The following is a 23,137-nucleotide window of genomic DNA, read 5'->3' as shown; positions in this document are numbered from 1 at the left end:
TAGGGGTGCAAAACTCCCCCAAGTGCAAGAGACAGAGAAATGGGGACGGGTGGGGGAGGGGAGACGCACACCCCAAACAGGGATACCAGTCTGTAGTTCCTATCACAGTAGGTCCTTAAGGACATGGCGTCCTCTCATGTCACCCGAGAGCTGATAGGGGTAGAAGTAAGGAGGTGGGAAGGGGCAGCTGAAACCAGAGCAGCTCTTAAGGATTAAGGGTTGATACAGTCCAAACGTGTGGCTCACAAATTGGAGGGATCCAGGTCGCCTAGAGGTCATACCCACAGGCCTCCCACATCGAAGGGGAAACTTTAGTCCCTAATGGCGGATAAGGGTGGGAAACCTTTGCCTGGGTCTAGGGCAGGAAGCGGGTGGGGAGGGGAGACCCAAAGGACCCCCTCTGGCTCTTCTATCAGCAAAAGCGCACACCTTCCGCCCCCAAAGAACAAAACCCGGGTTATAAATAATTTCATTTTTTATTCTCTGTACAAAACTTCTCACCTATGAAAATAAAGTTTGCAAAAGGCAAAGTAACACTTGAGCCTCAGAGGCCAGGAGGCTGGTGCGCCCGATCTACACTATGTACAAGTCTCTCCAGAAGGGAGAGAGGCGCCTTGGAGTAGGGCCCCCTTGCTGGCTGGGAAAGCCAAGTCGGCCCCCCTCAGCTCAGTGAAATGTACCCCTCTCTGAGACAGAAGGGGGAAAAGCCACCGGGTGCCGAACAGAGCCAGGAGGGGACATCGGCCGGCCAGGCCCCTGCAATCCCCCGATCGGCCACCAGAGGTCAGCACCATGCTGGCCGCCGCTCTTCCCTCTTCGGTTGGGGCGCAGTAGGGGTGGTGGGGTCGCGCCCCCTCCGGCCTCCCAGGTCAAGAGGCAGCAAAAGCACCTGAGTGCCTCCCATCTCCATCCCCCCCTCCCCCCAGGAGACAGTGCCGTCCGTGGGTGGACCGTCTCTGTCGCTGCCTTTGGCCGTCGAGGCTCCGTCCCGGCACACAGGCCGAAGGATACCGGGGCGCTGGGGCCGCCGGCGAGGGGTCTAGCTGGAGGTGACGGTGGTCCCGCCGCCCAGGCGCATGAGCATTTGCTGGCAGTCGTGCAGCAGGCGGCGATCGCCGAGCTTCTCGAGCGTGCGCGCCGCCTCGGCCAGCATGCCCACGCGCTGCCCTGGAGCCGACAGGAAGCCGGGGGGCAGGTAGCAGGAGGCCAGTAACAAGGCCTCGGCATGCTCCCTCCACGTGGGCCGCGGTTCCAGCTCCGCCGCCGCGCCTGCGCACACCGCACGCGCGTCAGGGGCAGGGCCGTGCCGGGTGGGATCTCGGGGCCTGTCCGCGCCCCACAGGCCGCCCTCCCCGCGCGCCTCGAGGCGCACCGAGTGGAGCCTCAGACCCCTCCCCAGGGCCTGTCCCGTGCCACTGACTCAGAGAGGCGTGCACAGTCGCCCATCCCACGGAGGACGGTGGCCCCCGGTGCATTTGACAGGTAGGACATCGCCATCAGGCAAGCACCACTAAGTCCCTTGGTCTCTGCCTCTCTTACCCAGTCTCCCTCCTCATCCATCACACCCCTGGGCGGGGAGGGGAGGGGAGGCGGGGCCAGGACCCGCCCCCTACCAGGGCGGTGCCCCTCTCACCTTTGCCGCAGGGGCCTGTCCTCCTCCTCAGACTGCGGTCCAGGAGCTGGTGTGTCCGCGTGGGGCTGGCCCCTGCCATTAGCCGGGCCGTGGCCTCGTGTAGGAACACCTGGGCACGAGGAGGCCGGGGGAGTCGGGGTTCAGGCCAGGCCCCGGCTCTCCCCGCACCTGCTGCTTCGTGGCCCCGTGGGCACTCACCCTCCGCATGGCAGGCCGGAAGCTCTGCGCCAGGCGCCTCAGGCCGCTCAGGTCCCGCTGGAAGCCACGCAGTTCGAGGGCGGAGGCCTGGGCCCCAGGGCCGGGGCCCTGCGAGGCCTGGGTGGGCGCGGGCGGCTGCTGCCGCCGCCACAGGCTAGTTCGTGCCACAAGGAGCAAGTCACACAGGAGCAGCTGCATGGCCTGGGGGTGGTGGGCAGGGCAGGGGTCAGGGGGGCTCCGGCTCTCGGAGGAGAAGGGTGGGGGCCCGCGGTGCCAGGGGCCGGCTCCGGGCTGCACTGCCGAGGCACTGCACCCGCCTCACTCACGTGCAATGCAACAGCAATGCACCGCGGGGCCGCCCGCCTCTCCAGGCCCCCACACCTGCCGCCTGCCACAGGGGCAGCCTCCAAAGAGGGCTCTGCCAGACCACTCACCCTACCCCTCCTCCTGGGGGTGGGGAAACTGAGGGCGGGGGCGGAGGGGTGGCCACTTTCCCCCGGACCCAAGCCTCAGCCAGAAAAGCAAGGCGAGCCGGGCCTCAAGCCCTGTACTGTCAGGCTAACCCCACAGTCTTCTGCAACCCAAGGAAGAACGTTCGGGGAGTGGAAAGGCGGCGACCGCCCCCCAGACCTGCGAGGCCCCCGGCACCAACCCTCACCTTGTCAATGGAGCCGCCAGCTGGTGTGGTGGCCAGGCTGTCCTGCAGGTACCCGCTGGCCTTCTCACAGATGGCCAGGCTGGCCGGACCAGACTCTGCCTTCCTGCGGCCCAGGACGGCCCGGGCAGCCTTGAAGGAGTGCAGAGCCGCCCTGGGCAGGGGTCTCCTGTTGGGGCCAGGGCAGAGGACTGATGGTCAGACCGGGCCCAGGCCCTCACTAAGCTCCCCACTGCCCTGGTTGTGGCTTCACGGGGGAAGAAAAGGCGGTGACCCCAACGGCACGGAACAGAGGCTGGGGGGAGCAGCGCTGTGCTGGGGGGGGGGGGGGGGCCGGGAGATTCCGGCCGGGACTCACTCGGACTCCTGCAGGGCGCGGGGCAGGTGTTCCACCAGCGGGTACAGCCGCTCGGCCGCCTCCTCGTCGCGCCGCAGCCAGTGGGTCACCACGGCCGTCAGTGAGGCCCACCACTTGGCCACGGGGTCTGTGCCTGTAGGGAGCAGGGGTGTGGGTGGGGAGGCTCCCCACAACTCAGCCACACTGTACCCGAAGCTGAGCTGGGAGTCACAGGGCAGGGGCCTGGGGGCTCACCGGTGGCGGTGGCCATGCTGGAGCTGATGGAGAAGCTGCAGGCTGGGGCCCCGGCGGCATCAGAACAGCTGTTCAGCAGCTGCAGGTACCCAAGGGCGTCTGAGAATTCCCTGCATCAGAAGAGAGGACTGGCAGTCAGCGCAGGTGGCAGGGGGCCTGGGCAGGCCCCAGCCCTCCTCACCTCCCACCAGAGCGCGGCCCGATGTGCTAGCTGTACCGTGCGGCCATCTCTTCCGGCCAAGCCGGGCCGGAAGCGGACCCGGGGAGGAACTGAGATGCGCCTGGGGCCACCCAGCGGCTGGACAGCAGCCCGGCTCTGGCCACCCACACAGGGCCCTGGACGTAGCCACTCCCAGACTTCACCGTGGAGGGCGCCTGCCTGCAGGGGAGCGGAGGGCCCCTCACCTGTCCCCATCAGCTGATCCAGGGCCGGGACTGGGCTGAGCCACGCAATTCAGTGCTCGCTCCAAGAGGTGTTCGCGGAAGAGCTGAGTCACCTGGGCCAAGGGGTCCACTGCAGGGAGGAGTGGGTGAGCGGGGCGGGAGGAAGGGCCCCCACATCCACCTCTCCCCACCAAGTGCTCTTTCCTGGTCATGCAGGTGGGACAGATAAATGCTCCCACCCCTGTCCCTGGATAGGATGACCCACCTTGGCCAGTGTAGTCTACTTAATAACGTGCCTCTGTCAGCCTGTCCCCTTCCATCTGATCTCCTTGCTGCACAATGAATGGTCTTGCTTGGGATCACCTCCCAAATCAACCACCTGCCCCCAAATCTCTGTCTCCCTTTTTGCTTCTGAGGAGCCCCCACTGAGACAGAGCCAGTCTTCCCGTTCCTGCAGCCTCCACAGCAACGACAGACGGGGGGCGTCATGGGCATGGGGGACAAAGGAAGAGGTGGGAGGACAGGGGATGGGCACAGGAGTGAGAGAGCACCTGGGTTGCCGGCCAAGCTGTACAGACTCTCCCTCGGGGCACTGCACACGGCCCAGTCCCCATCCACGAAGAAACGGTGGCCCACAGGGTGGCACAGCCACTGCATGGCAAGAGGCACCGAGCCACTCTGGGCCAGGCAGGCCTGGCGGGCACTACTCAGGAAGAAGCGCTGTAGGGGAGGGGAGCTGGGCTGTCACACTGGACCCAGACAGGGACTCAAAACCAGACCTTGGCCCGAGACCCGAGCTAGGCCCGGGAGCCCACCCGCGACCAGCTGCCTCCTCCAGTGCAGCCCCTGGTCAGAGCTGCAGGGACACGCCCCCAGCCCTGTCCCCACCAGCCCGCCACCCACTCACTGTCAGAAAATGCAAGGCCCTCGGGAGACTGGTCTTGACCCTCAGCGCGACGGCCACATAGATCTCAGCCAGTGTGGCCAGGGATACGGCATCCCCCGCGCATTCCGCCAGGTTCAGGGCACTCAGTGCCAGGTTGACGGCAGCCAGGTGCCCGCCCGTGTACTTCCCTGAAAAATGGGCAGGATGTGAGGCAGGGGTGTGGGGCAGGGGCGGCAGGAGCCCCTCAGGCCCGGCTCCCCACCCTTCATACCCATGGTGTGCAGCTGGTGCAGCTTGTGGTAGGCGAGCGCTGCGTCTCGGGCGCTGGTGCGGGCATCCGCCTGCAGGGCGCAGTCCCTCTGCAGGCCCCCTGCCCGGCCTGCCAGCCAACGGCCCACCCACAGCCGTTGCAGCAGGTGGCGGATGAGGTTCCAGAGCAGGCTACAGGCCAGGTCCAGGTGGGAGGTGGGCAGTGGCCGGCCCAGCGCCCGCAGGGCCAGCCACAGCTGCTGGGCGGCCTGGGCAAAGTCCCCCTGGGGATGAGGGTTTGCCAGGTAAGGAAAGGGGTGTCAGGGAATCTGAGCACGCGATACCCCTCCTGCTCTGAAGATCCTTCCACCTTGGGCTGTGCACCATGACCCTAGTGTCCCCCACTCAATGGGAGTCTGAAGGCTAGACAGGAGTGGGGAAGACAGGGCCCGATTCACCATGACAGGGAAGGGACGGGGAGTGGCACCCAGCACTTTCCCGGGGGCTGCCCAAGTCCCGGCCCCGGCCAGTCCCCCCAACCCCACCTCCAGGATCTGACCCCTTACCCGGGCCAGATCCAGGTCAGCCTGCTTGCGATGCCTCCAGAAGTGCACGGCGGGGCCTGAGTGGGGCCGTGTGACCGGCTCGCCGTAGACAAAGAGGAGCGCCAAGAAGACCAGCACCAGCAACCCATTGGTCAGCCAGACCAGTGGGGGCAGCAGCCAGGGGGCCCAGCCAGGGCCATCTGGGGGCAGACAGAAGGATGGGGGACACAGCTCCCCGGAAATCCAGAGCCCCAGCTCCACGGGCCTCGGGTCCCCCCGAGGATCCCTTCCCACCTCTCACCCAAAGATACCCACGCTGGCCTGTCCTACCTCTGCCCTCAGTGCCCAGCACGCTGCGCCCGGGATGGTAGTAGGTGCTGCTGGCATCCGAGGGGGTGGGGAGACCCCGGCTGGCCAGCAGGGAGGCCAAGGGGTTACAGGAGAGACAGAGGAAGACGAGTGTGCACAAGGCCAGGCGGGAACGGTCCAGCATGCCCCGGCCGTGAGGGGACAGCAGCTGCCCCGGCTTCACCTGGGGGGTGGTGGGCAGGTCAGGGAGGGCAGAGCGGGAGTGGCCCAGAGAGGACGGAACAAGGAAGGGCTCAGCACTCCACCCACACTCACTGTGGGACCTCACATGACTACAGGCCTCGGTTTTCCTGTCTATAAAATGGGAGGTGGGATATGTTAGGGGCCTCTTCCTGACCTAGTCTTAGGGCTCAGATGTTATCATGGGGAGACAGGCGGGGGGGTGGGGAACGGCAGGACCCTACCTGGCTGTCCTCAAAGACTGGGCTGTCGGGCTCTGAGTCACTGCCACTGCCACCACTGCCACTACTCCTGCCGCCAAGGGACAAGGGGCTGCTCTGAGAGGGCGAGCCGGCGTCGGAGGGTGGCGGGCTCAGCGTGTCCACCACCTCGGGCTTCATGCCCTCCATGGGCACGTCTGTGTTTCCTCCACTGCCACAGGCTGATACCAGGTCCTTCAGAGATTCTGTGGGCCAGAAAGGAGCAGGGCTGGGGGTGAAGGCTAGGATACCCACTCCAAGTCAGCTTAGGGCCCTGTGGAGAGGGCAACTAGGAGGTTGCCCAGCTCTTGAAGGTCAAGTTGGGGCCAAAGGAGGGGCTGAGGGCCCTTATAGGGTTAGAGCTTAAGGGGCAGGCAGGGGCGGGGGAGGTGGGCAGAGCCAAGGGAAGGGTGAGGCCAGGACTCACTGCTTTTGTGGGCAGCCGTGCGGAGACTCAGGTTCTCCTGCTTGAGCTTCTGGTTGCTCTGTTGCAGGAAGCGGATATAATCGATGGCCTTGCGCAAGACAGCAGACTTATTCAGCTGCAGGTGGTAGGAGAGAGACAGCACAGGGAGCCGGTCAGGCCTGGCAAGTAGGCACCTAAGCGAGGTGGGTGACGCTGCTTTACAACACCGCTGCCTCAGGCCCTTTGCATTTGCTATGTCTTCTGCACGGAATGCTCTTCCCCCAGGAGAACCTAACTCCCCGGATGGGCGTCAAGATTAATACGTAAAATGCATACAACAGTGTCTGGCTAACTGCTATTATTATTACCGTTTTCGTGCCTCACTCCCTCACTTCCTTCAGGTCTTTGCTTATGTAATGTCACCTTTGTGAGGTGGTTTAGATGTGCAACTCTCACCATTCCTCTTCCTGCTTTATTTTCCTCCACAGCACCTACCCCCATATGGCGTGCTCTAACGCTTACTTATTTATCCTGTTTCTTGTCACCCCCCGTCCCCCCTAGAACGTCTGTTCCTAGAGAGCAGGGTTTTTTGTCTGTCTGTTCGCTGCTGCATCCCCAGTACCTAAATTAGCCCCCAGCACACAGGGGAGCCTCCCTCCATGAAGTGCAGATGAATCACTGGCCCTGGCCAGGCCCAAGGAGGCTAAAGTCCACGGCCCAGGCTCGGTCTCAATCCTTCTTTTTTCTTCCGGTCACCTCCTTCCCCAGGGTCACCCCAGAAGCGCCTCTGAAAACTGCTGCCCGTACCTTCGCCTCAGTGCCCACCACCAGGTCCTTGAGCTCGACGATTTTGTCGTTGATGGAGGAGCGGTAGCGTTTCTCAATCGCGTTGTGGGCTGTGCGCTTCTCGCCACGGCTCTGGGCCGAGCCCGGGGCCTTGCCGCCGGCTGCCAGCCGGTTGATGGGCAGCTTCTCGGCGTCCACTACCAGCGGCACTGTGGCCAGGATGGTTCCTCCGCTCACCAGGGTCTAAAGGGCCGGTACGGGTTACCAGCCGGGCATGCACATGCGCAGACCCCTTGACCTCCCGCCCCACCCATGCCACCGACCTGCAAGGGCCCTGTCTGTACAGCCGTGCCAGGGGCCAGGGAGCTGATACCCGCCGTCTTCACGGTGGCCGCCACGTCTGTTTTCATGGTCGTCAGAAGCAGAGAGTCCGCCTTGATGAAGTGGGGCTGCAGCAGGACCTGGGAGAGGGGGACGCCTCAGCCAAGAGCTGGGAGTCTGAACCAGGGGCTGCCACCTCCCTGACACCCGGCCAGCCCTCCTCACCGGGACCTGCTGGATCTGCGAGGTCACGGTGGTTGTTCCAGGGGCTGCTGTGGGGGTGGCCGTGGCTGTCAACAGCTGCTGGGGGGCCGCATTCTGAACCTGGGTGTACAAGGAGACGGGCGGGACCCCTGGCAGGGAAGCCAGTGGCAGGCCAGGCAGCGGCTGCGGGGTGTTCCCTGGAGGGGTCCCTGCAGAGATAAAGGCTGGGGCTGCGGGCACAGGCTGCCCTAACCCACTTTCAACCTACCTTTCAGGGCCCTATCACCCTATGGCCTTGGATGAGTCATGACCCCCCGGGGCCTATTTCCTATGGGGACAACCCATGCCTAGAGCTCGAATGCAGATGTACAGGCTTTCCTGGCGGGCGTTTGTCTTTGGAAGGACAGCGTGGATGTGGACACCCCGGCAGAATGGGAGGCAATGCTTCACCCCACAATAACAAGAACACAAGGACTGCTAGTACCGGGGTGTCTGAGGCACTAGAGCAGAGGCCCAATGTCTAAAGTCTGCCAATTCCTCTCCCGAGACCGCAGCAGACCTTCCTCTCTGTGCTCCTGCTGTCCCGCCCCCCATGCCCCCCCCCCCTCCCCTTACCTGTGGAGAAGCCTCCAGTGGGGCTGGGATAGCCCAACACAGGGGCAGAGCTGAACTGCGGTGGGGCTGGGGCCGGAAAGCTCTGGGGCAAGAGGGACCCCGGCAGGGGCTGCGGGGTTGGGGGCTGCAGGATAGTCAGCGGCAATGGCTCCTCCTTGATACCAGGCCCAGGGGAGAAGGCAGGCACAGACGGGTACATCTTCAATGAGGTGGGTGCAGGCTGGGGAGGGGACAAGGGTGGAGGTGTCGCCTTGGGTCCCCCCAGGAAGCCTTCGAGTGGGGAGCTCATGGTGGCAGGAGATGGAGACAAGCTGCCCGGGGAGCTGGCATCAGGACTGGCAGGGTCTGTGCCCCCTGCCCCACCCCCAGCATAGGGTGGGTCGAACAGGCCCGGGAAGTCGCTGTCTTGATTGTTGATGAGCTGAAGCATGTCTGGAGAAAGGAGAAGAGGCTGTGTGAGTGACAGCAGGGAAGGGGCTGGCCCCTGTACAGGGCGTCATACATTCCCTGCCTCTTGTCCACACAGCTGTACGTGTGGAGCAATGATGCAGAAATAGAAAGCCACCCACATAAGCCCGTGCCCCCAGACACACAGCCATTGCTTGGGCACCTGTGACACCTGAAGCAATGCCTGGTGCTTCGTATGTATCCAACAGTCCTTGCCACAACCGGACAAGGTCAGAGCCCTGCAGGGACCCGGTCCCACGAGGCCCGTTCACTCGCCCCACACCTACGCTGAGGCAGAATTGGGGTTTAGGCCCAGCACTGCGGACGTCAGGGCTGCCATCACCAACCCATTCCTCTGTGGAACAGACCGAGGCTTGGGGCTGAGCCAGCCGCTGGCCACGTGTGTGCCAACCAGCGTGTCCCTGCGTGTTCTGGGCGCAAGCCCAGACCAACCCTGCAGCCAGGCAGCCTCGAGACCAGGCCATTCAGTCTCCCCTCTATAAAAGCGAGCGCTGTCTGTCCTGGCTCCTTCCTCCTCGTCCAGACTGGGACACACTCCCCGCCACTCGCCCCAGCCTCTCCCCCAGCTGGCGGGAGACTAGCTGCCTGGCTGTGCTGGCCCGGGGCCCTCTAACCCAGCAGGGGCAGCCACCCACTGGGTTAAAGTGCTCCGCAGGACCCACGAGCACAGCCCTGGGAGCCCCGCGGGCCCCCGAGGTCCCCAGCCTGAGCTCCCGGCCCTGCTCGCCACTGTTGGCCTGGGCCAACAGCCTCCTCTCACCGGGCCTCAGTTTCCTCATCTGTACAAGAAAAGATGAAGGCCTTCACGGCAGGGCTGCCGCAAGGTTTTGGGGGACAGGAAGCTGGCCCCCCCGTGGGACGCACTGTTGCCTGCCTCCTTCCTACTGACAGGTGCCCAGGCAGGGAGGGGACCTCCTTATGGGCTGCAGCAGCATGAGACGGGGGTGCCGGGCTCAGTCTCCCTGGGTCCTCCAATGGAAACACCCCATGGGTCCGCGGGGGGCGGGGGGGGGGGGGTGTTGATGCAGGTGGGAAACGCATACAGCACTTTTACTTGTGGGGCTCTCCATCCCTCACCCCAGCCCTCATGAGCCCCTCTGACAGATGGTGAAACCGAGGCCCTGAAAGAAAAACTGAATCCAGGTCTGGGATCCCAGATTCGACTCACGGGAGCGAGGTGGGGGGGCGCTGGGAGATGGGACAACAGGACTCCTCCCTGGAGGACTTGGGAAAGCCACCCTCTCACTCCAAACGCCTGGGTGGGGGTAAGTAACGGGGGGGTGGGGGTGGCCCACCAACTCCAGTGAGAGCCGGGAACTGGCACTCCGCCCCCTCAGGAACTGGCTCTTCCTATTGGGAGCTCCACAGCCACTGCATACACACGCCCCCCTCTGAGGGAACCGGGGGTGGTGACCCCGCAGCGGAGGTGGAGGCTCTGTGATAAAGGGGTGGGGGGGTCCTCCAAAAAATACCTTCGAACGTGCAATCCATGGCTCCGCGGCCCGCGCCCGCCGCCCCTTCGGGGCGCCCCGGCGGCTGGCCTGCCGGTCTCCGCGCACCGCAGACCACCTGTCAGGGCTCCGCCGCGCTTTAAAGCCCGCCGAGCGCCCCGCCCCCCCGCCTCGCCCCGCCCCCGCCGGCTCCGCCCCCCCCGGGGCCGCGGGCCGGGCATGGGGTGAGCGCGCGCGGCCAATCAGCGACCGCGCCACTGCCTCACTAGGGCCCCGCCCCTGCCCCCGCCCCACCCCCGACGGCGGCTAGGGCTCGGGTTTCACCCCGCGGCACTGAATGGGGCCGGGGTTACTCGCGGGCGCGGGCCCTTAACCCGTTCGGCGCCGACACCCGCCGGGGTTACTGGCGGTCACCGGCCCCTTTAAGCCCCCAGCTCCGACCACATCCGCGAAGCGCCGCGGAGTGGGCTCGGGACCGGGAGGCCCCCGGAAGGGATGCCCCAACACTCTTTGGAAATCGCTGACACTCTGGGCGGCTCCCCACCCCTAGGCCTCAGTTTGCTTCTCTAGACAATGGGATGATCACATCTCCTTGGGCCTCTAATGAGAAAAGTGAAGGAGAAAATGGGTGCTGCGCTCAGTACCAAGAAGCGCTGACGTTAAGGCCAAGGGCCTCCTGGTCTTAAGTGCGGGGACCTTGCCTTCCTGGGCCATCCCCCAGCACATGGATGACTAATAACTGGCCGCAGCCGGGAAACTGAGGCCCAGAGTGAGGAAGGAAGACCCTTATCCCAAACTACTCATTCAGGTAATACTGGAACCTGAGGCCTCTGTCTGTCTGCACAGATGTCCTTTTGCAGAGAAATCTGGGTTTGGGGTGGAGGGAAGGAGGTCAGCAAAGTCTGCCCTGGCCCCCAAGGTCTCACCCCCCCCCCCCCCCCCGGCAATCGCCAGGTATAGCCTGACTCACTTATTCACTGCAGGGTCCTGGGAGGCCCAGAGGCAGCCTAATCCCTGGGACAGAAGGTAAAGAAGGCATGGGTGACAGGCTCTGGGGGTCTTTTGAGGAGGTACCTAGGACTGCCTCCCCTTCTAAGTAAGGTCAAAGTTCAACACACATACAGATGAACAGAGCCTGGCAAGCTGCCCAGGTTGCCAGTTTGGGCTTTTGTGGCCAAACAGACCACCAGCAAGTCCTGCCCCAGCCTTCAACTGTAGCACAGGGGCTTGCCCCTCCTCTGTCTCTGTCTCCTGCGGCCTTGGAGGGTGGCTGAATCCTGGGCAGGCAGGCAGGCAGGCATGGCAGAGGGGGCAGCGTGTTCAGGCCTGGAGTCCCTCCTGCCCCCAATCTCTCTCCCTCTCCACCAGCCTATAAATAAGGAAACTCAGCCTCATCTCCCTTACACACATCTACTTCCTGATCTTTCTAGATCTTTCCACGGCTTTGGAGGGGGTGCCAAGGATAAGGAAATTCTCTAGCACCTCCACCTCCCTCTCTCCTCAGCTTATGGGTGTTCACACCCTCCCTCACCACCCCCCCCCCAAAAAACAAAACAAAGCATTGCTGCTGGAAAGACTGTGACCTCATCCAAAGCATTGCTGCTGGAAAGACTGAAGACAGGTTAGACACCAAGGCCTGAATTCCACGCACAAGTTTCAAAAGCAGACCCTCACGGCTCTGTTCTTCCTTACCACGTTCCCCAGTTTTTGAGCCCAGAATGTGGCAGGACCGACAAGTAAATACCGGCCTGAAACTTTTCAGGGCAGGGCCAGGGCCAGGGCCAGGGCCAGGGCCAGCCCTGAGGGTGTCAGGCCTGGGACACCCACTTCCTGTCTCATCCTTCTCTTCCCTTCTCCACAGTTTCATGCCTTTTTGTTTTCCATTTCCCACATCTTTGTGCTCTGCCCCCATTCCATCCTGAGGAGGTAGGAGGGAGAATGGTCACCCAATGCCCCCCTGAGGGTAGCAGGAGTCAGGAAAGGCTCCTGAGAGGGGGCGCTGGCCATGGGGCAGAGGACGCGGTCTAAACGAAGATGCAGCGGGAAAGAGGGCCTGCGTGTCACAAGGCATCTGGTGGCATATGAGGGGCCAGCCTTTCCCCGAACTCACGGCCTGAGCAGCCCCCCATCTCACTCTCCCCTGGAGCTGAATGTGCCCGCCAATTCCTGCAGAAGCTGGGTGCTAAGGGGGGTGGGGGGTAAATCTGAGAGCAAGCCCTACAGCCCACCTCTTCCCCACACGGCCAACGGGGCGGGCCTTCCCTCTGTGCCTCACCTGCCATGTAATCCCAGGCAGGTCACTCCCCTTCTCTGAGCCTCCACCCCTTGTCTCCAGAGGTGACAGGGGTGGGGTTCTAGAAGAGCAAGCGTATTTACTGCAGCAGTATTTACAAAAGCCAAATTATGGAGGCAGCCCAAGTGCCCATCAACAGCTGAAAGAAAAATGAATATATACAATGGAATATTACTCGGCCATCAAAAAGAACGAACTACTGCCATTTGCAAAGACATGGATGGAGCTGGAGAGTGTGATGCTAAATGAAAGAAGTCAGCCTGAGAAAAACAAATACCATACGCTTTCACTCATATGTGGAATTTAAAAAAACCAAAGAGAAAAAGGACAAAGCAAAAAAGAGACTCTTAACTATAGAGAACTAACTGGTGGTTACCAGAGGGGAGGAGGGTGGGGGTGGGGATGGATGAGGGACGTGGCAGGGATTAAGAGCACACTTATCATGATGAGCACCGAGTAATGTATAGAATTGTTGAATCACTATATGGTACACCTGAAATTAATATAACATTGTAGGTTCACTAAAAAAAATGAAAAAAAATAACAAGAGAGCAAGTGTATGAAACACCCAGCATTCAGCAAGATCTCAATAAACGTTAGTCCCTCTGCAGCAAATAAAATGGTCTAGAACTGTTAAGGCAGGTAGTGAGTTGCCCATTACTTGCAACATTCAAGTCAGAGCTCCGTGACCATTTAATGAAGATTGTTTTACGCAGAGTAAATCGGGCTGGGACTAGGGCGAGGCAAGAGAAGTGCCCAAGACAGCAGGCCCCAAAAAGCTGGCCATGGCTCCCAAGTGGTGGGCCCTTCTCCAGTGAGCTGAACACTAGGCTTCCGGCATAAAGAGAGACTCAGAAGGCCCGAAGGTCCATGTCCTTGAACACAAGGAAGAAAAGGAGGCATAGACTCTGAGCCTCAGTGGGCCCATCTCGCACCCCCTCCAATCTTTCACCTTCCTCACCTCCTCCCCAAGCCTGGATTCCTCCCTTTTCCTCTCCTTTCTCCAGTCCTGCCCTGATTGTAGCAGGGCCCAACAGGAAACCTGAGCCCCTCTCCCTCCCTGGTTCTACCGTGAAACCTCCTTTGGAAGGCAGATGTGGGGCAGCCTTTTATTCTCTGGCCTGTTTGTTCTGTGAGGCCATGACGGAAATCTTGGGAGGACCCAATACCACCAACTGGCAGGAGCCCAGATCTGATCATCACAGAAGCCTCCAGCCCATCCAACCTTCATGAGGCCTTGAACCCCAAACAAGCTCTGTGTGCAAGCCTCTTAAGATAGGGAGCTCACCACCTCCCTCACATGGCCTGGTCCGTGAAGCCCAGAGTCGTCTCTCTGACGATATCTACTGCCTTTTCTTAAGTGTCTACTGTGTGTCAGGCCTTTGCCAGGACTGAGGGTACAGGGACAAAGCATAAAGGCCTTCCCTCGTGGAACTTATGTTCCAGTGGCCGACAGTCTGCAAATACATGGAGGAATTGTGGGTACAGATGGTGATGGGCACCATGAAGAAACAGAGACCACATAAAGACAGTGCGAGGGGCCGCTACACATGTGATCAGCAAGCCTCTCTGAGGAGGTAACATCTGAGTAGAGGCCTGAATGAAAGAGGCCAGGAGGGAGGAAGAATGTCCTGAGCAGAAGGAACAGCAAGTACAAAGGCCCTGAGGTAGACACAAGCTTGGTGTGATGATGCTGGGACAGCAAGGAGGCCAGTGTCGCCAGAGCAAAGGGAGCAAAGAGGGGACAGAGTTCAGGGAGGCAGCCAGGAAGCTGAGATTCCAGGCTGTCCGTTGCCTGAGCCAAGGACACCAATTCTCCAGGAAATGGGCAGGAAAAGGATTTGCAAACTGTCCCGTGCAATGCAGATCACAAAGTTGCACAACTCTGAGGAACAGTGAAGGATATAAAGCCGCACCGTCACGGGAGAGGACATGGGACAGGGCTTATAGGACGCCCGCAGCATTCCACCTCTGCCTGCTCGAAGGGCACGAGGCAGGGATGGGACACTCGCCGAACATTCTGGGAAGCCAGGGCTACACTCTGCCTGCCATTCATCCCTGCTGCTCCTACCAGTGCCTCCTTGATCCTCCTGAGGATTCAGGTCAGCAGGTTTGCACGACCTCGGCTGGTCATGGATGCAACGGGGACAGACTGTCCTTTGTGCACGCGGGGCTGCCTGGGGGTGCAAATGTGTGCTGACTCTTCCTGGAAGAGGATGGGCCCATGGCTGCAGCCCCAGCATACCTGGGCACGGGCCCTCGAGACGGACCAGGAAACTAAGGCCCAGAGAGAGGCCGTGTGTCCAAGTGGCTGCCTCTGCCAAGGAGAGAATCTGGGACTCAGAACACAGGTCCCCCAACCCCAGAGTCCACACTGGTCAGCTCCAACCTGCCAGAGACAGGAGAGGGCCCTCGCTCCAGCCTGGCTCTGCCCCAACTTGCTGGCAGCACTTGTATCCGGTCAGGAGGTGTGTGTGGTGTGCAAGAACGGAAGAGGAGGCAGCACAAAGCTCAGTAAGGCTCAGCTCTGGCACTGCCCCCTCCCGGAGGCCTTCCTGACCACCATTAGTGGCCGGGCCTTGCCTGGGAGGGCCCGAACCCTGGCATCACTCAGCACAGGGCTGAGCACAGAGGGGACGAGAATCAGAGGTTTGTACAGCCAGCCAGCCACCGTCCCGCTGCCGGTCTCCGGCCACAGGGCTCTCTCCCTGCCTCAGTTCCCCCGTCTGCTTTCCGAACACGCCATGCTCTTCAGGGCTACCATGCATTCGCCCAGGCTGTTCCCTCTGCCAGGAATGCCCTTCCCGGTAGCCTTTGTCTACCTAGCAAACTACTGCTCCTCTTTCAAAACGCGATCTGATGCCGCCTTCTCAGGTTCTTCCCTCCTCTGTGTCACTCCACACGCTAGTTCCCAACTGCACACACCAAAGAACCCTGAACGTGACCCGGAAGATGGCCACTATACCAGGTGCGAGGAAGCACCACTTCAGGCATCTTGTCATAGGTGAAGGCTTGGAGCACCTACTCGTCATTTTGGCAGCTGAAAACCAACCCAGGGCCCGAGACAGTGGCAGTTTGGGGGCAGTCCCCTACCGCTGAGCAGCTGTCCCCTGTGTAGTGCTGTACATCTATTTCCCCCTTTTGGGTTGTCTCCCTGCAGCCTGTTTTCAACCTGAAGAGGATGTATTGGTTCGAAGGCCACGTGCTGCTGTTTTGTTTAATGTTTATTTAGTTTTGAGACAGAGAGAGAGAGAGAGAGAGAGAGAGAGAGACAGAGAGAGAATCCCAAGCAGGCTCAGGGCTGTCAGCACAGAGCCTGATATAGGGCTCATTTTCACAAGCCGTGAGATCACGACCCGGGCCAAAATCAAGAGTCAGACATTTAACTGACTGAGCCACCCAGGCGCCCCTAGTCTCTTTATCTTTAATGGTAGCTGAGGACTGGGTGTTGCTCCCCTGGGGATCGGGCAGGGGGAGAGGTGAGAGGCTCCCCACTTTACCCAGCCCCACCTTGTCTCCCAAGCAGAGAGCCAGAATCAAAAATGGTGGGTGCTCAGAACTTGGAACCACAGCCCATAGAAACTTCCAACATAGGATCCTTGGATAATAAGCTAAACATATTAGGTGCCGGGTCCTGGTTGAGTGCTCTAAAGGATGAAAATTGGTTGAGGGCCTCCTATGTGTCCTGTGCTACATAAGCCCTTGATCTAAATGAGTTCATTTAGAGGCTGAGCTCTAAATGGGCTGAGCTCTAATGGGCTGATTGCCCACAACTCCAAGAAAAGGTTTTCGTTTGTTTGTTTGTTTGTTTGTTTGTTTGTTTGTTTAGACAGAGAGATCACGTGAGAAGGGTACAGGGGCAAAGGAAGAAAGAAAGAATCTCAAGCAGGCTCCGTGCACAGTGAGGAGCCGGACATGGGGCTCGATCCTACGGCCCCTGGAATCATGACCTGAGCTGAAATCAAGAGTCTGAGCCACCCAGGCACCCACAAGAAGATGCTTCTATCATCATTCTTAGTACACTGAGGAAAATCTGAAGGCCAGATAGGTTAAGCCACTTGTTCACGGTCACACAGCAGGGGTTGAATTTGAGACCCCTGCGATCTGGTGGGAACCCCAGAGCCCTAGGAGGGGTAGGCCTGGCATGTGACTGGGAGGGACAGGCTTGCTGGGAGAGAGCTGGAGCGTCACTCGGGGGGAGGGGGTGAGCTTGAGCAGGGTTCCAGGTGGGGGTGGGCCTTTCCAGGCCACAAACTCTCCCTGTGCCACCTCCCAAACTCAGCATGGGAATCACACACCTGGAGCCAGCCTCAAAGACCACCCCGCCCCTTCAGGGGGCGCCTGGGTGGCTCAGTCGGTTAAGCTTCTGACTTGGGTTCAGCTCAGGTCATGCATGATCTCATGGTTCATGAGTTCAAGCCCTGTGTCGGGCTCTGCGCTTACAGGACGGAGCCTGCTTGGGATTCTCTTTCTACCTCTTTCTCTGTGCCTCCCTTGCTCGTGCATGTCTCTCTCTCTCTCTCCTTCTCCCTCTCTCAAAAAAATAAACATTAAAAAAATTTTTTTTGAAGATCCCCCCCTGTGGGAGCCCCAAATCTGTCTCTAAGGCTCTCCTGCCTCCCCTCACACAACCCCCTCTGTGTAGCCACATGGGACATAGGTGTCACACGAATGCCATCCCGGTCGGGTCTGGGGATCAAAGGGCACATCCACGGGGCCGATGGCTGGCAAGAGACAAGGCCAGAGATACTTCCTCTGGCCAGTGCTGCCATTCCCAACTGAGCTGCACCTGTTGTTCAGACAAAGTCCAGATCCCAGTCCTCCGCCTGGCGGTGACCCCTGCCTGGGGTTGACCAGGTCACTCAGGATGTTTGCGTCCACAGCGAGGTGAACATTGGACAGGAGGTAATCCCCAGACACCTCAACCTACTCCCAGCATACCTCTGTCCATCCCCCCGAAGAGACAGGTCTGGTAAGCCCTATAGGTCAGGAACACCATGCTGGGACAAAGGAACCTTATCTTGGGGGCACTGGGGAGCCATCGCTGTTTGGGGACTGAGGAGTTGTATGCCCGGAGCTGGGAGCTGAACAGTAAGCAGTCTTGCACTGTATTTCCTCTTGGTGGGACTGGGGGAAGAACTGGGCGTGAGATAACATGGGGAGAGGTGGGGAGGGGGGTGGCAGAATGGCCCCCAATGTGTGTTCTCTCCACCAGGACTGCCCTGGAACCAGAAAACAGCCAGACAGGCCTAGGCTGAGACCTAGAAGGCAGGCCCTCCTGTGGTTTATTCAGGTACCTTGACGGACCCCAGGGCCGGGAGAGCGCCAGAAAACACTGCCAGTGCTGAGCTGGGGCGGGGACGGGTGAGATCCAGGAAGGCCACCCTGTCTGGGAGGACTGCCGGGGTATGAAAAAGAGTGAAGGTGGGGATACCCGGGCAGAGGGGAGAATGAACTGTGCCACCAAAGGCTTCAAATAAACCAGCGCCCCCAGGGTGACTACTCAGCCCGGCCCCTGCCGGAATCTCACGGCCACTTGCCTCTCCGGCATTTAAAAGCATGGACAAGATCTGAGAAATTAATCAGAGAAGTGAAACCTGCCGGGGGCTTAACACCAATCCCAAACATGGCACAGGACTGCTCTCCCGTTGCCTCCACCCACTGCCACAAGGACCCCCAAAGCACAGAGCCAGAACAGGAGGCCCTGGGAGGAGACGGAGCTCGCCGGAGGTTGGGGTGTACCGGGCCCAGGCAATGCCTTCACCCACAGAACTAAGGGCTCATGCTGCCAGCTCCGCCCCCAAACCCGTCATAGGACAGAGAGTTTGGCAAAGCCGGGCATCAGGGCTGGGTGGAGCTCAAGGCCTTTGGCCCCTTGCCTGGTGACAGTCCTCGTCTCATGACTCAAGGCTGCTCTGGGCTGGGAGAGGGAGGTGGCAGCGTGGCCTCTGACCCTTCTTTGATCTACTCCCAGGCCCCCAGCATAGCCCCACATGGAGCAGCCTCCAGGGCTCCCGGTTCTATTGCTTCCCACCCCCACCCCCACTCTTAGGAGCACAGCAGTTAAGAGCGTGGCCTCTGGAGTCCACAGCCTGAGTTTGAATCCCGGTTCTGCCAGGTTCTGGCTATGTGACCTCAGGCAAGTCACTTAACCTCTCTGTGTGCCTCAAGGCACTCACTCATCTGTAAGATGAAGATCTGAAGTCTACCCCACTTAGGGTTGTCAGGGGGACCCAATGGCCAGCTAGGTGCCGGGATACAGTAAGTGTTCAGTTAGTGTTGTGATTCCCCCACTCCAGCGGCCAGAGGAAGCTTCCGACATATAACCCAGGCATGGCAACGCCTTGCTCCAATCCCCCCCAGGACTCCCCACTGCCTCCAAGATTCAGTCCATCTACCCTTTCAGGCACTCGAGGCCTGCCTGGCCTACCTCTCAACCTTCTGTCATCTCAGGGGACCTGGAGACCGTACCTTTCCCACACCCAAGTCACATCTCTCTAGACCCTGAATCTGCCTCTCTCCAAGGCCAGGATAACAGCCTCCCAAGTAGGCCTGGTCTCTGACTATAAATTCCCCTCCCAGAACCTCTGCCTACAGAACTAGAGAAGGATCCATCCAAGCAAAGACCGGCCTGGGGTGTCCCCTGCAGTACAGTTTATAAGAACAGAACAACCTGGATGTCCATCAATGAGGGACCCAGTAGATAAACCAAGGAACTTGACTGCTGCCTGGCTGTAGATACAGGAACAAAGCAAGTTACAACCTGCTGTGAGCCAATGGACCCTATTCTCTATAAAAGTAGACGTTAGCGGTGGCCTGGGCTGGGTGTGGAAGGCTGGGTGTGGACCAGGGAGCACTTGTAAACAGAGGGGATGAAAATGTGCCACAACTAACTGGTGATGGTCAACACAACTTGGTCAATGTACAAACTTATTGTACACTTAAAATGGGTAAATCTTACGACAGGTAAATTGTACCTCAATGATGTTTTCCAAAAGTAGATCACAAGTGTAGAGCCATTCAAAAACAAATATATATACATATATATATATACGTATACATATATACGTATACGTATATATATATATACGTATATATATATACGTATACGTATATGTATATATATACGTATATATATATATGTATGTATGTATGTATATGTATATATATGGACATACACAGAAAATAATCCCCCACATAATTAACACAGCTTATCTCTGCGTGATGGGTTTAAGGAAGATTTGGGTTGTTCTTTTTTTATTTTTGCTCACCTGCACTTTCTAATTTTTCTATAATGCAAAGAGATCCTCTGTGTAACTGGCGGGGGCGGGTGGCAGGGGGGGACAGAAAGTTTGGATAAAAGCTGAGAAATCTACCGTGGCAGGCAAACGTCAAGCCCCAACCAGCACGAGGCCCCAGTGTTTTCCCCTTCTCTCACAGACTAGAGCTGATGCCGAATTGCCCCCAGCCCCCAATGGCTGGGAGGGCCTGGCCTTTGGGCCTCAGGACCTAATGCTTCTATGAGTCAATAAGAAAGGTCTATGCCAGATCTGTGCTCTGGATACACCTGCCCTGATTCCATTCTCCCAACTCCCCTAGGAAGGGAAGCATTTGTATCCAGGGTGGGAAACTGAGGCACAGAGGTTGAGAGAGCTTGGGCAGGACGTCAAAGTAAGTGAGTAGTGTCCAGATTCAAGTCCTGCTTTGGAAAAGCCCCACAATCAGGGTCTCTCCTCCCAGACCCTCCCCTGGCCTGGCCCGTGGGGAAGGGGAGCTGATAAGGCCCCAGGCTGACAGCCAGCTGAGCTACCATGCAAGGCTGCAGTAAGACAGGAGTGGGTGACTTCGATGTACCTGTTTTGGTAACCCCAGGTGCCACGGGCTCCATGGACATGTCACATGTCTGTCTAGGTTGTGGGAGGTTTGAGTCCTGTGCTCTTGACCTCAGGTTCCCCATCGACCCAGCGCACTTTAGCCGGTGTTGCTGAAACTGCGAAGCGACCACGGAGGGCAGTCTGCTGGGGACTGTGGTTTGCCCTATCTACAAAGTGGGGCCACAGCCTCCCAGATGGGACCTGCCGCACTGTCCCCAAACCCCTCCTCTGTCAAGCAAACAATGATGCTTGCAAAGATGTGAGTAAACCTCAGTCCTAGTCCGCTCTCCAGCCCACAGGGGATCCTCTTTTTATCAACGGTCCCAACCTCACCTCCAGTGCATTCCTCTTAACTCCTCAAACTCGGGGCCTTCGCCCTTGCCACGCCCTCGGCTGGGAGAACATCCTTTCCAGGAGGGCCCGGGGCTGACTCTCAGTCTCAGCTCAAAAGTCTGCTCAATGAGGTCTCACCCCACCCCTGCTCCACCCCAACTTGCAACTAAATATCCGTTTGCGGTTTTTCTGGTGGATTTACGTGCTCCCAAGAAAAGGAGGATCCCAGGCCGGTCTGTGAATCCCCCCTCCGCACAATGCCTAGGAAACGGCCTGGCATTCAGTAAATGTTGAATAAATTTTTGCAGAAGCGATGCCCGTCTTGGACCAGGGGCACCGGACGGGGGCGGGGTGGAGGGGAGAGGGAGGAGAGACAGGAGGAAGCGCCGCGCGCATGCGCGTGAGCTCTGAGCCGAGCTGAACTCTCAGGCCGGAGGGAATGACCGCGAGTAACCCTGAGCTGACGTCAAGGCTGGAGCAGGGGCGGGGCCTCGGCGACGCCCAGGTCTCAAGCTCCCGCCTCGGCCGACACTGGACTGAGGACTCACCGGCTGCGCGGCGCGGGGCCCGGGACGCTCAGAGGCGCACGTGCCCGGCCCTGAGCCTCCAAGAGACCCGGCGAGGCGTGGCCCGACACGCCAGGGCGGGCACAGGGAGGCTCAGAGCGGTCTGGACAAGGAGGCCCACAGCGCGCGGCCCAGAGACGCGGGGAAGCCCCGCGCAAGCAGTACAGAGCCAGCGCCCGCGCCGGCCGGGGAGACAAAGGCCGGTCGCCGCCTGAGCTCCCGGCTCCCGCGGAGCCCAAGCGGCCCCTGACGTACCTTCGATGTCGGTCAGCAGCGCCGCGTCCAGCTCGCACGGCTCGGCCAGCGCCTGCTCCAAGGCCGCTTCGCTGAAGGGCGGCTCGTCCATGGCGCAGTTGCCTCCTCCGGGAGGCCCGCCGGGCCCGCCGCCGCGTACGGACTTTCGCAGCGAGTGTCGCGTCCGCCGGCCCCGACCCGCTGCCGCCGCCGCGCGCGTTCGCGTCCTGTCCTGGCCCCGGTGGCGGCCGGGCGCCGGCGAAAAGTTCCTCGGAAACTGGGTTCCCCCGCTGTGGCTCCGCAGGGAGGGCGGGGCGGAGGCGGGGCCCTGTCGGGAGGCCCCGCCCTCTAGGGTAGCCGGCCCCACCCTACCTGGAGAGAGCCGGGACCAGGCTACCGGGTCAGCCTCGAAAACCTACCTCCAACCGGCCCCTCCATCAGTGTGCCCTCCAGTCATTCATTTTATCCAGCCTCTGGCCCACTGCTGCAGGGACGCTCGGGCAGGCAATGGGCCCTCCCTGGGCCTCAGTTTCTCCAACACCAAGCAAGGGGTCTGGGTGGAAACTCCAGGACAGGGCCTGTCCCAAAGGTCTCTGGACTTGGGGCTGGTGAGCTGTGGGGTCTGGACAAGTCTCACTTCCTAGATTTGGCTCTTTAGAACAAGACAGATCTGTCCAAGATAGAGCGAGCTGTAAAGACCTGCTGTGAGCTCTCCTGCCAACTCTGTGCTTTAGTTTCATCAGCTGGAACTGGAGCTTGGTGCTGCTTCTCCATAGGCTGGTTGGGATGTTAGTGATTACATGGGGGGGGGGGGGGGGGGGCAGGGGGCTGGGCCTGTGAGATCAGCCTGCAACCCCCACCCCCCCAGTTTCCTTAGATCAGATTGGTCTCCTGATAAGAGGATAGCCCAAAGGGAGCCTGGAAAAGACAATTTCCCTTCCTGATTTAATCAGGTTTCCTCCCAGATCCAGCTGTGGTGACAGTACAGGCAGGGATTTGGGAGCCAGTGGACCCAGTACAGACCCTGGAGGTGAGCTGGCCTCAGTAACCAGGAACACAGGAAGACCCAGAGTTCTAACTGCCCGAGCACACAGTTACCTAGGGACAACAACAGGGCTTCAGGGCTATCTGACTCCAAACTCGGTGCTTAGCACTGGCGGCAGCCAGAATGGGGACACAAGGAAGAGGTGGATTGTGCTTTAGACTTGAGCCAGGTTGCCCTGGATCATGACAGGCTGGGTCTGGGTCAGAGGAGGCAGTTTGGCTAGGAAAATGGCTGGAGGCCAAACCCTGGGCCCTGTGGACTGGGGACAGAGCTAGGTGGCAGGGGAGGGACCCATGGAGACGGATTGAGATAAAGTAGAACATTTGAGTATTGGAAACTGGAAAGGCAGTGAGCTGCCTGTCCCTGGAAGTATGCAAGTGGAGAGTAGCCAAGAAGACCCATCAGAGGTCTGGACCCCCAGTCTCTCCTAGCCCCTGACCTCAGTGAGTCATGCCAGCCCAAATACTGTCTTGCTCAGGCTCCAGATATAGCTTGTCTGGCCACATCTTCTGAAGGAGTAAAATTAGTGGTGCACTTTAGAAGGGGGGTGCCTTGGCCAGGAGAGACTTGGAGGCCCAAGTCCCAAGGGCTCAGCCTGTACATGCAGCTCT

At 59.9% G+C, this 23,137-nt stretch overlaps 1 protein-coding gene and 1 long non-coding RNA gene across 6 annotated transcripts; one reads left to right on the top strand and one right to left on the bottom strand.

The window, feature by feature from the left end:
• Positions 1 to 457: 457 nt before the first annotated feature.
• On the bottom strand, positions 458 to 21,785 carry SREBF1 (sterol regulatory element binding transcription factor 1). Of its 5 annotated transcripts, none has more exons than XM_081791174.1 (19): positions 21,503 to 21,784; positions 8,263 to 8,694; positions 7,669 to 7,856; positions 7,446 to 7,583; positions 7,144 to 7,365; positions 6,358 to 6,472; positions 5,916 to 6,136; positions 5,473 to 5,674; positions 5,164 to 5,342; positions 4,620 to 4,881; positions 4,370 to 4,536; positions 4,014 to 4,182; positions 3,484 to 3,592; positions 3,079 to 3,188; positions 2,845 to 2,971; positions 2,490 to 2,655; positions 1,832 to 2,032; positions 1,634 to 1,742; positions 925 to 1,269 (listed from the first exon to the last, which is right to left on the bottom strand). In XM_081791174.1, the coding sequence occupies exons 1-19, from the start codon at positions 21,591 to 21,593 to the stop codon at positions 1,040 to 1,042; spliced, it is 3,438 nt and encodes a 1,145-aa protein (XP_081647300.1). In that variant the 5' UTR covers positions 21,594 to 21,784; the 3' UTR covers positions 925 to 1,039. The 5 variants fall into 5 exon arrangements, with proteins under 5 accessions (XP_078293777.2, XP_081647300.1, XP_060503080.1 ...); XM_060647097.3 differs by having other exon boundaries at positions 2,845 to 2,977; positions 7,669 to 7,844; positions 21,503 to 21,783; XM_060647096.3 differs by having other exon boundaries at positions 2,845 to 2,977; positions 21,503 to 21,782.
• On the top strand, positions 17,361 to 19,170 carry LOC132688222 (uncharacterized). The gene is made up of 3 exons (XR_009614448.3): positions 17,361 to 17,565; positions 17,690 to 17,767; positions 19,057 to 19,170. It is a non-coding gene; the product is annotated as an uncharacterized LOC132688222 (long non-coding RNA).
• Positions 21,786 to 23,137: the final 1,352 nt, after the last annotated feature.

This window comes from Panthera onca, chromosome E1 (assembly GCF_046562875.1).
Source record: "Panthera onca isolate mPanOnc1 chromosome E1, mPanOnc1 haplotype 2, whole genome shotgun sequence".
Taxonomy (NCBI): Eukaryota; Metazoa; Chordata; class Mammalia; order Carnivora; family Felidae; genus Panthera; species Panthera onca.
This window is presented reverse-complemented; position numbering and strand designations above follow the sequence as displayed.

What these genes read in the sequence shown, in the direction of transcription:
- SREBF1 (XM_078437651.2), bottom strand. Translation starts at nt 21,593, where the DNA reads ATGGACGAGCCGCCCTTCAGCGAAGCGGCCTTGGAGCAGGCGCTGGCC. An exon ending in TGGTGGGCACTGAGGCGAAG is followed by an intron (nt 6,473 to 7,143) that starts GTACGGGCAGCA and finishes TACCACCTGCAG; the next exon opens with CTGAATAAGTCTGCTGTCTT. An exon ending in GCTGGGCACTGAGGGCAGAG is followed by an intron (nt 5,343 to 5,472) that starts GTAGGACAGGCC and finishes GTCTGCCCCCAG; the next exon opens with ATGGCCCTGGCTGGGCCCCC.